The following is a 12,919-nucleotide window of genomic DNA, read 5'->3' as shown; positions in this document are numbered from 1 at the left end:
AGAAGTATGTAGCAACACCTATTACTCTTTTTGATTGCTACTGTTATGTGGTAGTGGATCCCTGTCTGGATGGAGTCATGTTAGTGGCCTGGATCACCTTGCAGTTTTACAGGTCTGTTGGTGTTTTCAGCTGGGGGCCCATATGTTTCAGTTAGGCCTTAATTAAGGGAATGAGATTATAGCTGATCAAGAGATTGAAGTATCAATATATATTTTTAAACCATACTTATGTAATACTCTGCTTTAAAAAAATATTTAGGATAGTTACAGTATTCATCCTTGCAAAGTGGGAGAGCTTTATTGAGTAAAGAAAAACAGGCTTCTCCATATCTTTTCACAAAAATTCTGGTGATCTTTGTGCATTCAGTGTTGAAGATTATAAAAAGATTTAGGAAACAGAAATATTTTTTGTGCATACAGCTTGAATCTTTATTTTCAGTTTTCACTTCTATAGCTATACACATTGGATTAAATAGGGTATATACATTACTATATTTACTATATATATACACACACACACACACTAAATAGGGCATGTACAACTATATACTACTACAAATGGTCATAATTTGTCAGACTAAAGTTCCTTGGAGACCACTGTTCTTTTTCAAAAGAAGATAAGGTCAGACAATCAGGAAAACAAAAAACAAAATGTAGTGGTGCTTTCCGTGATACATTGATTGCAATACCTCAATCAAAATTTTGAAAAGGCATAGAAAATTATTTCCATCAAGCAAAGATGAGCGTTTACATAGATTTCTATATTCCTTTTAAAGGGTCATCTGAAATAAATTTAATTGGATTCTAAAAGTCACATTTGAAAGGAGATTGTTCTCTAAGACTTGTAGGAAGAAGGTTTTTTCTAACCATACTTAGCTAATGGTTATCCTCTGCAAAGTGTTTTCAAGTGACCATGTTCTGTTGCAGGATAGTAAAAACCTTTCAGAATTTACTAGAATATTCCAACTATACACCCATTAGCACTGGTTTGTTTTTTTTTTTTTTTCTTTTTAACAATATAGTACCTTTTATTTCAAAAACTTTCAACGAAAATTTAACTTATTCTATGATGTGCTTCATCTAATTAAGGTAGTTCTTAGGCATATAGGTTGAGATGGAAAATGAACCACACTTCAGTTTTTCTGTAGTACTGTCATCTTTTTGGTGGGGAGGGAGAGAGAGTAGGTTTGTTAGCACTCTGGATGCCCGTTACTTCACCACTTCGGTCAAAATGCCTCTATCTAGAATATTTCTACTGAACAGAAAAGCATAAATGTAAACTGATAGTGATCTCAGGCACACTGTGTCTTTTGAACCCCATTGACAGGTTCTGCGGCTTTTTGTTTTGTTTAGTTTTATTTTCAGAATGTTTCTGCTTTGCCTCATTTTGTAAGGTAGGCTGCCAGGCACTAGTGGCAATGATCCAGTAGGTATAGTGGGAGCATTCCAGTAACTGTATAAATTCACCTAATGCTATCAAGAGCAAAGTGTGAGATTCCGAATTACAAAATATAGTAGTAGTTGATGTGAAGTCTGCTGCTTATCTAAATGCCAGCTGCATCTGGTTCTGCTGATTAAAATTATGCTTTTTTTTATGAGGAAGTTAAAGTAGGAAGATAGGATTGTAAAGATACTATCTCATATTCTAGAGGGTGCAGCTCAATTAATATGAAATGCCAGTTTTAGTTGTTCAAATTTGTCAGTTCATTAACATGTCTGCTTTTAGAGGATAAGTATATGATTTGTATGTTAGGTTTAAGTACATCTTGGTTTTACTTTGGTTAAGCACTCTCACATCTGTGCTTTAAGTTAGCACAGGTGCCTGTCCATTGATTACTGATGTAATCCGTTTAGATTCCTTATGTTGTAAATATCCTTTCAGGGCATGTGCTACATATAGTCTGAGCTCTTGGCAGGTCTCATTGTCATAGGCCACAGGTATTTGGGCAGAGAGGAACCTCATGAGGTTCAATAAGGACAAGTGTAGGGTCCTGCACCTGAGGAGGAATAACCCCAGGCACCAGGACAGATTAGGGCTTGACCTGCTGGAGAGCAGCTCCACGGAGAGGGACCTGGGAGTCCTGGTTGACACTAAGTTAACCATGAGTCAGCAGTGTGTCCTCGTGGCCAAGAAGGCCAATGGGATCCTGGCTGCATCAGGAGGAGTGTTGCCAGCAGGTCAAGGGAGGGGATCCTGCCCCTCTACTCAGCTCTGGTGAGGCCGCACCTGGAGTATTGTGTGCAGTTCTGGGCTGCCCAGTATAAGAGGGACGTGGAGCTTCTCGAGAGGGTCCAGAGAAGGGGAACCAGGATGATTAAGGGAATGGAACATCTCTCGTATGAAGAGAGGCTGAGTGAGCTGGGCCTGTTTTCTCTGGAGAAGAGGGGATGGCTGAGAGGGGATCTGATTAACATGTGTAAGTTCATGAAGGGAGAATGCAGGGAAGAGGGGATAAGCTCTTTCTCATTGGTGACCAGTGATAGGACATGGGTTAATGGGCATAAGCTGAAACACAGGAGGTTCCATCTCCAGGTGAGGAGGAACTTCTTCACTGTTAGGGTGACGGAGCAGTGGAACAGGCTGCCCAGGGAGGTTGTGGAGTCTCCTTCTCTGGAGGTCTTCACCTCCAGAAGATGCCACCCTGTGCCACATGCTCTAGGTGTGCCTGCTTGAGTGGGAAGGTTGGACTAGATGATCTCTAGAGGTCCCTTCCAACCTTGAATATTCTGTGATTCTGTGATTTTTCCTCATAACTGACTGCTTGTGGGATGTGCATGCCAAAAGGTGAGTTAACTTGAAGGTTTGTTTTAGAAGAGGTCCCACTGCAGCATTTTTGAAAAAGTTCCCAAGGGAGAGGGAGGACTTGCTGATTGCCTCTTTAACCCGACAGTAAAAACAGTAGCTGTACGTTGTATGTACTACTTTCTCAAAATGACTTAATGTCAATCCCACCAAAATAAAATCATACTGACTTTTTAAGACACTGATACACATGGGTAAGGTTTATTCAATTCTAAGAAAATCCATTTGATGAAAGTATGATGTAATATCCACAGCCTTAGGCTCTCCAAGCTACAGAATTTTGCTTTGTCTACAAGAACATGTTTCTGAATAGAGACTGAGAATTTGTTCCTTCTTCTACCTAGTAGGATAGGAACTCAGAAAATTCTCGAGAGGGCATACACTTAACAAAAATGTCTTCACTGTGGCATGTAAAGAAGGATGGTTTACTCCAGAAATCCATCTGTCTTTTATTATTACATGAATAAATCACTAATAGCTTATATTAAAAGTTCTGAATAAACGTAGTATACACAAATACAAAGGAAGCTACGTTAGATGATTAAGTATATCTGTAACAGATCGTAGGAACAACAAAGGGGAATATTCATTATTTACAGATGTCAAGAATACTCTTTTTCAACAAGAATATATATAAAAAAATAATTTTGCAAATAGAAAAAAGCTCTTCCCTCAGTTTGGAACTTTCTTCATATATTCTACCAACCCATACACCCTTGATGACAAAATGACCATCTGTTGTAAAATGGCCATTCTCTGTTCCCAACTTCTATGAATGCTGCTGCATTTCTGTTAAATACCGAACAAAGTTCACTTCTGCCTGAGTAGAAGAAAAGGGAAATTCCAGAAGAGGGGATTTTGCTTAAGTGCACTATTGAAATTATTTGATACAAAGCTGTTAGAGTCTGATTCTCATCTAATATTTAACTATATTAGATTTATGTTTTGAAAAATGCTAAAAAGTCAATATACTTCTCCAGGGCATGTGTTCTTTATGATTCAATGTTATTGTTCCATAACAATTAAACTCATTTCAAATTCAATCTAGGTATGTTATGATACAATAAAAACAGGGCCACGTTTCTTTTAGAATATCTTTTGAAAATTGGGGAATTGGAGAATTGGATTTTTCTGAGAAAATCTGCCAAAACTACATTTTCAAAATGTTTCACTAGAGATCTGGTCATTAATATTCTGTATGTGAACTATATCCATTTGAAATTCAAATACAGGACTGTTGCATTCACACTCAATAAACTATTAATTGCAATAAATTATCTGCCAAAGAGTAGAATTGATGAGTCTTGTTATCACTATCAACAGATTAGCTTCTGTAGAATTGCTCAGAGCCCTTCTGAGCACATGTGACTGAAGAACTTAATCTTGAATGTACTCATTTTTTTTTGTAAACTTTGAATTATCTTCTGCAGTATTGCCATGTGAGGTTGGCACAGCAGCAAGGCAGTTCGGGGCAGTTCTCCTTCATTCAGGCTCTTTGGAGGGGGGATAGTTTGTCAAGCACAGATTTTGAACCCTCTGTGTGTGTGTGTGTCAAGTTGAATATTTTACTAGTGTGAGTGTCCTTTGGTAAAGTGACTATCTTAATACAGGATTAAAAAGAAAACTTGCAAAATTCTAGCTGATCTGCTTTTTTTCAGATGCTGGTCTATAGCTATGTTTTGGGAAAAAAATCATGAGCCGTTTCTTTTCCAAATAAAATCAATTGTATCAGGTACATTGTTTAGAAAAAGATAGTTGCATAAATTATTTAGGTCATACAGCAGAAAATAATATACATGAACATAATGCTGTGTCAGTGTGGAATGATGGTCTTGTCACGTTATTTCATTATAGAGGAAAAATGTTATCTGGCTAGCAATGTTGTGGAGTTTTCTTAAAGAACTACTAGAACATTAGATGGGCTTGAACTACTGTGGTCCAAAATTACAGTCCAAAAAGCCTCCTCAGTTGCTTCTAATCTAGAGGGCATATAATTCATTGGGGCATCTCTGCTGACCTTTTGTAGATTTTCTTAAGAGTCCTGTCATTCTACCTTGGGCCATGCCGTTCCCATTTCTGCTTCAGCAGATCCATTTATGACTCTTCTAAGACAAGCAGAAATTGGTTTCATGGTCTGAGTTTATAGGCAGTCACACCAGGCATCTGCATTCAAGTTGAAATCAAGTATGTGTATAGAAAATGCATTTCAAAATCACAGAAATAAAGAAATACAACAGCTGACAGATAAAATAGTGTGTGGCCAGAGACCAAACTGCATTAAGCAGTTGTTTGATAAAATACTTTTCTTCAGCATTTGATTTTGATGGTTTCAGATGGAAATCTCTGAACTTTCAGCTACTAGCTGCAGGTGGCTGTCTATTCAACAAGTAGGTTTTTGGAGTGTCCTTACAAGTGGGCTGATTCTTATTCCTTGTCCTGTATATGGTGCCAGAGCATCTTTATGTTGGTTTGTTGGCTTTCTTTCTGAAAGATGGACTCCTAATGCATAGCTGCCAATGTTTTTATCTGAATTTAGGCCAATTTTTTATTTCAGTCTTATTTCATAGTTATGGCTTTGTATGAATATTTGTATTATAATACAAATTTCTTATAACAGTATGTGGTGATAATCTGTTTTGTTAATTCTGCAGGTACACTACATGTAGGGGATGAAATCCGAGAAATAAATGGGATCAGTGTGGCAAATCAGACTGTAGAGCAACTACAAAAAATGCTTGTAAGTGACTGAAAACTTGCAGATGTTCTTTATAAAATGTTGTCCTTTGACAGAACTCTTCACTGCCGTGTGGCTTCTCCTTTTTCTTCCATTCTTGATAGCTGACATTGACCTGTAAGATTTGGGTTTACAGCATTTAGGGAACAGGCTCTTCCTTTTATTTTCTTAGTGTCTTTTTTGTACCTTATACAAGAAGACACCTCCAGATACTATTTTATTTATTCCGTCTAGTCCCAAGGAGAAGATCATAGTCACATAATCATCTCCAATAGATATATGTTTTACCTGCTCTGGAAAATTATTTGAATGATGGGAGGTTCCTCAAACCCTGGGCTGTTATATAATTGTCTTATATTGGGGGGGGGTTGTATGGGTTTTTTTTGTTTGTTTTTGTTTTGTTTTGTTTTTTTTCTAATGTCTACATCTTATTTGTTGCAATGCAGTATTTCTTTTTTCTCATGGATATGACAAATAATACTGTCTACTTCCTAGTACTTATAGTTAATCTCTGAAGATTTTGCTCTACTTCTTCAGTTCTTCAATCTGTACCAACTATGGTCAGGGTATACTCGGTGAGAAGAGAAATTCTGCCTGCCTTTTGGATTAATTGCTGTACAAACTCAAAGGCAATGAAAAAAAGCTAAGGAGGTCTCCAGTCCAATCTCCTGCTCCATGCAGGGTCAAGACTGAATTCAGCCTAGGTTTCTCAAGCCTTTGTCCAGCTGAGTCTTGAAAATCTCTTAAGGACAGAGATTTGACAGGACAAATGCCTCTTTGGGCAGCCTGTTCTAATATGGGTACCATCATAAGGGGAAAAGTTTTGTTTGTATCCAGCTGAAGCCTTCCCTATTTCAGTTTGTAGCTGTTGTAGCTCATTCTCTTGCCCTACCTCAGTGAAGAGTATGGCTGCATCTTCTTGGTAGCCTCTTCTTAGCTAGAGGCTCTCCTCATACCCTACGTGCTCCAGACCTCTGGGCATCTTGGTAGCCCTCTGCTGAATTTACTGAAGTTTATCAACATACTTGTATGGAGGACGAGGGTGGCATGGCGAAGAGGGTGATCACAAAACTGGGGGCACAGTATTTCAGTGGGGGGTTAGTGAATGTCAAAAAAGGGGGTAAAATCACTTCCCTCAGTCTTCTATCTGCTGTCTCCCTCAGTCCCAATCACACAGCACAGCGTGCAGTTAACATGCCTGCTGTGGAGCACCGCTGCTTTCCGTGTCGCTCACTGGCCACCACGCTCCCCCATCCTTTTCTGCAGAGCTGCTATCTAGCTGCTAGTGCAGTGAGTCTTATCACAGACGCAGGGTCGTTATCACAACAAATGTTTCTTCCTTGCCAGGTGCAGGATTTTGCATTTGGCCATGTTGAATATCTTGAGATTCCTGCTGCTTATTTCTCCAGCCTGCTTAGTTACCTCTGGCTGGGAATCCTGCCCTAAAGCAATGTGTGTGATAAATTATAAATTCACTTCTCTCACAGCACCTGTTGTAAAATGATTTTTTAAAGAAAGAGAAATAAGCAGACAGTGAAGTGGAATTAAACAGTAGAATGCATTTATATTTGTAGCCAAAGAAATTAAATTACGAGGCCATAAATTGTCATAGGAGCTGAGACTCACATCTGTATATGGCCTCATTATTCCTTCTTTAGTGCAAATGGATGTGCAAATACATTGTCACAATCATAGCCAATTCTGCAATTACTGCTTGTTATGAAACTAGCAAACTAGCAGGTCCCATCATCTGTCCTGAGGAGGGACTATCTTGATTCTACCATAGTGGAGTGATATGTGAACCTTTCAGAAAGTCTGAATATTATTTTAAAAGGGAAGAAAATGTCACTTTTGTAGTAACAACAGTGCAAATCACAGGAATATAGTTACAAAGAAAAAGTTAATATGGAGGAAGCCTACAAACGTGCATGTCTTCACTGAAAATTCCATTCTATTTTCTAGAGAAAATATTTTCTAGAGATTTTTTTTCTAAAAAAAAAATGAACAAACTGATAATGTATGTTTGACTTTTAGATTATTAAGAGCTGATCTAAAAGCTTCTTTCCAAGTGAAATTACAAATAGGCCACGATATTTCAGCTTTTCTGAGTGTTCACGTTAGGGAAAAGTACTTCTACTCTTAAAGCAGCAGTTTCAACTTTCAGTGATGGTTTCAATTCCTTTCCTTTCAAGGACTGTTTCCTTTCAAATGTTAGTGATTTTGGGGGTTTTATCTTCAATGTCCTAGTCATTAAAGAAGCACTCCTCTTCTTGCAGAGGGAAATGCGAGGGAGTATCACCTTCAAGATTGTGCCAAGTTACCGCACGCAGTCTTCATCATGTGAGGTAATGAATTTAATAAACCTTCCCATTTCTTCCTCAGTCCTGTAACTAACTGCCTGCTGATGGCTGAATGTTACTGCTTTCTGGGAAATTGTTTCTGCCTGTCCTGTTAGATCACGCACACCAATTTTACAACAAAGATAACGGAACATGAGTAGGTCCCACCTACCTACTCAGCCCTGCCTTCATATTCATCTCATCAGTACCTTAACTAACTCTTTACAGCCAATTTTTGAAAAGGAAGAGAAGGAGAAGATCCTCTAGAGTTCCTTCAACTCAAACATTTAGGAAGCTCCTTTGAAAATCACATTTTAAAGTGCATTCTTCAGGAAGTCTATTAGTATTCCTAAGCTGAGGAACATTCCTCCTTTTTTAAGCATAAAACACTATTTTATTGCTTTGGGCTGTTAAGGGTTAATTGAAGAATCTGTTTCTGTATAACCCTGTTCAGGTAAATTTGTGATGATTGTCTGTAACAGTTACATGTGGCTTAATATTATGTTTCCATGCAAAATTAATATTTTGTCATTGTGAAAGAAAAATAGGTTTGGAGTTCAATTCTCATCGAGCTAGAAACTGGATGTTGTGGGGGTTTTGCATAGTAAAATTGAGATTGTGAGAAAAAAAAAGAATCAAAGTTATGTTCCAGATTGCATTTGAAGGGAATTAAATTCTAGAAAATGGCTTCTTGAGAGATCCTGTTGCAGTATAAGCATACAGATGGCATATGCCCTATGTAGATGATGCCAGACCTTCTGTGCCACATACTGAGCTACGTAAATAGTCCCCAAATTAGAATATAAAAGCATGAAATCACAATTCCTGTTGAAGGAAAGCACCTTAGGTTAATTAGACCTGGATTTCATCTCAGTTGTTTGTGTCTCAGCAGATGCTAGAACGTATAGAAAGTACTATTTTGTTTCAAAGCAATCCTTTTGGGAAAAAGAATAGTCTTCCTTACTTTTAATAGAAGTTATCAAGAACTAAAAGGTTAGGATTTCAGAGACAGAAGGAATGTTTGACAGATTTTTCACCTGAGGTCTAATTTCTTTAAGAGGTATAAATATAAAAGCAAACAAATACTCTTGGGAGTGAGGTACTTTTTATATTATATTATTACTGTTTACAGAATAGGAGTCAATACATAAATTCCTCAACACATTCTATAATTTTTATTTGAAACTTTTTTACAAGACTATCTTTATTAGTATTAGTATTCAGCAATTGGCAAGACTACAAACTTCTGGGAAGATGATTATTTGGAGAAAAATAAGTCTAACCTATGAATTTAAATTAAAACCATTAACTGTCATTTTAATAATAATAATAGGTCATCTCTTTTCCTTAGTTTTCTGTCTTTAGGTTCTTTGCAATATTTATTCCACAGGAAAGAGGAACATGGACTATTATCTTCATGTGGACAAAACAGGGAAACTTATTTATTCCAACCTGTGGCTATTTGCATTCTTTCAATCAGAGGCACCTAAGTCTATTCCAACTGCTCTATTGCAGCTATGACTTTGAGTAGCTTTACAAATGCTAAGAGTAGCTTTACAAGTGCTACATAAAAAGTTAACATTTCAGATTCATCCTATTAAATGATCTCTAGTCCTTTGTTACAAATAGAAATTTTCCTTTTCAGAATTTTTCAGGATTGTGATTCAGATGAGGAATCAAGATTTTAGTATCAAGTTCTTAGCCATTCATAGAGGCCAAAAATGGATGTTGAATGTCATTAGTAACCCCCCAAAATCATTCCTTCTACTGCTCTCTGGCAAGATGTATATAGAGATAACTGGTCTTCACTAGTGGGTTGCTGCTCTACTACTTGGGCTAATTTTGACAGCACTTTACACATTTCCTGAACTCTCTTGGGTGTTTATTTCCTGCCTTCCTTCATAGACAGTTGCTAATGTAATGTACTTTTATACCCACATTGGAATATAGAATAGAATCAGCATCTCCTACTGTGATCGTATAGGATTGCAAAATATCTTGTTGATCTTAAATATTCGGAAATAAATATCAGAGTATCAAATAAGAATCAGAGATAGTCTGCCTACATGCTATTTTATACAGAATCTGCCTATATACCACTGTATACAGAGTAATGGGGAAGGGTTGAAAGGAACCTATTTTGACACAACTGAGATTTGCATGTCACTTGTCATTTTTTTTCTCTTTTGTGGACATTTCAGAGAAGTGTTGAGGGATGATTCCTTTCTGAATATGAAGCCACTTTTGCAGATATAGAGAAGTCTGGTCCTTACACATGTATAAATACTTGAGTATTGTTCCCAGTTTTCACTGGGAAGCTTTCAAAATCTCAAGCAAAAAAAAAATCAATCTTTTTGGTATTCATGCAGCCATGCCTTCCATTCAGTGATCAGGGTTTTCAAGGCATTCTTAAGGGTTTTTTGAAGGAGTTGGGAGGTTTTATGGTGCTCTTTTTATTACTTTTTAGCTTTCATATTAACATATATCGCAATTATACTTCATTTTAAATTTATTTTTTCTTAATATTTGTTAATTTTTAAGAGAAGCAGTTCAGATATTCTTAAAAAGATAACTTAGTTATCAAATCTCCGATGCCAAGTAGGAGTTACCAATTAAGATAAACTATTCATTGAAGCACTAATACTCTTGTAGATTATTTAGGAACACTTTTGTGCTTCAAAAAGGTTCTTTGACATATTTGCTCTGTACTTTTTCAAACTAGTCATGACAATTATTTTCTCCACAAAATTTGAAAACATGTCCCTAGTCTAATTTCTGCAAAGAAAGTAGAAACTGGCGCAAGAAACTGGTTTTAAGGTCAGGTTTGGATTTATAGTCTGTCATCTTGACAGTCAGTTTAAGACCTAGAAGCTTTCAATCACTAACACACACTCCTGATTTTGTAGAGTAGACTATGCTTGAAAAACTATTACTTGTGAATTCCCATAGAGTCTTGATCTGTTGATCTGTTTGAACATCTGTTATTTAGTGGTCAGCACAGTACATACCTTTTAGTTTTTCATGCATCTAGGTAGCATATTTAGCCTAGATGTTCTTTTCTGCTTCACGTCTCAAGGAAATGGCAGGCTCATGCATGCATGTAAACATAAGTAATTATTACAGCACAAATTTCTCATGTATGATAGCTATATGCTATTCAAACATTTCACCTAATCCTATATGCAGATGAGTATACCTATCTACATGTATGTTCTTACTTTCCACTGAACAAAACTGACTAACTCTTTATAGTTTTAAATATGTAAAAATGCCAAGGGAAGTACACTTGTTTTACAAGGAGCTTTCCATATAAAAAACAGCTCATGATTTAGAGTGTTTCTGTGAAACATTTCCATTCCTTCAATAAGAAGAAAAGCCTTTATACACATATATGTAAGATTTTAAAAATCCAGTGGTAATCATCATGGATTTAAGAATAATATTTATATAGCTTTTATGTAGCCTTGCAATGTTTGCATTAGCACTGAGACTGTAAGCCTTTTACAGTTGTATTATAAATACTTCCAGGAAGATTCCTCGAGTAAATCAGGGACTGAAGAATACTTGCAGATTCTGGAGATCTGGTGACTGTGTCATTGATCTGGTTGTTCCTGTCAAGCCACATTCAATAGATGTAATTGATGTCTATAGGATTACATGTTCAATTACATGTCTTAACTTTTTAATTGATCATTCATATTCAGCACATAAGAACAAGGCATCAATCCCGGGCAAGTAGTTTTCACTGTGTTTGTTCCCTTTAAGGATTTATATGTGGTGCTTGAACTGAAGAAGGATCCAAAACTCTGCTTCTTTCTTATTTGGCCTAGGGTTACTCAAATTCGAGAATTCCAGATATTTAAGTAATACTGAAACAAGTTGGTATCTCTTCTGCATGACTCAGAATCATCTGAGCTTCCAAATGTTTTTTGGCTCTTATCCCCAGGGTAACTAAGACTCATTTCTTGGAGAAATAAACTCAAGAGGCAAGCTGAGGTTTTCCACTTGAGTTCTAAGCAGTCCTAGCATTCTGCAAGGAAGTCTCTACTCATTCCATTCTGTTCTTACTAGACTGTGCATAAGATACAGTTTTCCTCTTATCTTATCTATTTTCACAAAGAAAAGCCAGGTTTAGTGGAAATAAGAATATAAGTGCTTTTGAAAATTTGGCTAAAGTGACTTTATATTTAAAAGCTGTATAGATGCTTCTTGATTTGATTTATTTATTTATTTCTTGGAGTTAGTCCTGAAGTCGCCAATAGTAGTGAAAATGTAGATTTTTCCCCCCATTTGTCATGATGAAAATATGCCATAAATAATACGCTGTTTCTGAGAGTTGTGTGAGGAATATCAATCAACGTGTTCTCAAACCAAGAAAATTTCCTTCAAAGGGATAAACCATCAACAGAGTTCAGAAATACGTAATATATTTTCAACTTATTTTTCTCCAAATTTCTTGGGTGCTTGCAGCACTTTCAAAGCCTTCCCATGCCAAACCAACTCTTGACTAGATCACAGCATGTAGATCCTAACAAACTAGATTTCAAAAGTAAATTTTAAAAATCCCACTGAAGTAAAATTGATCCTTCACCTCTCTTGAAAGTGAGAGAAATGGGCAAAAGTGGAATTATTAAGCCAAAAGTTCAGCTACTTTCTGAAGAGGATAGGTATAAGTGAAAGATTTATTTATGAGAGAAAAACTACTCTCAGCCATTACTTGATGTTAAAGGTTCAGATGATACATCATATGGAAAAAAAATACAAACAGTCCTTTTAGGCATATATAATCTTTTTCTGCAATAAAAAGTAGTTCATGTGGTCTCATTTGAATGTGTGAAATTCTTATCCGAGAATGATTTTGTTATTAGAACTAGGACAGATTTTCCCTCCAAGCTGTTAATATATCACAAATAACTGGGAGATCTAAATGAGCATCCCTTTTGCTCTTAGATATGTAGCAGAAGGATGCAGACCTACCTACTTAGAACCACAAATACTTTACAGTCATAATATTATTAAAACTGTAGTTAGCTGTATTAACAG

At 36.5% G+C, this 12,919-nt stretch overlaps 1 protein-coding gene across 4 annotated transcripts in view; it reads left to right on the top strand.

Annotated features, from left to right (window-relative positions):
- Window positions 1-12,919, top strand: part of CASK (calcium/calmodulin dependent serine protein kinase) — a 144,447-nt gene that overhangs the window by 109,283 nt on the left and 22,245 nt on the right. For all 4 annotated transcript variants that reach the window (XM_026042843.1, XM_026042841.1, XM_026042842.1 and 1 more), the window contains 2 exons: window positions 5,455-5,540; window positions 7,814-7,882. In XM_026042843.1, the coding sequence (XP_025898628.1) occupies window positions 5,455-5,540; window positions 7,814-7,882 (155 nt within the window). The remainder of the gene's footprint in view (window positions 1-5,454; window positions 5,541-7,813; window positions 7,883-12,919) is intronic.

The sequence above is a fragment of the Nothoprocta perdicaria genome, unplaced genomic scaffold (genome assembly GCF_003342845.1).
Source record: "Nothoprocta perdicaria isolate Ctin4 unplaced genomic scaffold, notPer1 scaffold_315, whole genome shotgun sequence".
In the NCBI taxonomy this organism is placed as follows: Eukaryota; Metazoa; Chordata; class Aves; order Tinamiformes; family Tinamidae; genus Nothoprocta; species Nothoprocta perdicaria.
The sequence above is the reverse complement of the archived record's forward strand: the minus strand, read 5'-3'. Positions and strand labels throughout refer to the sequence as shown.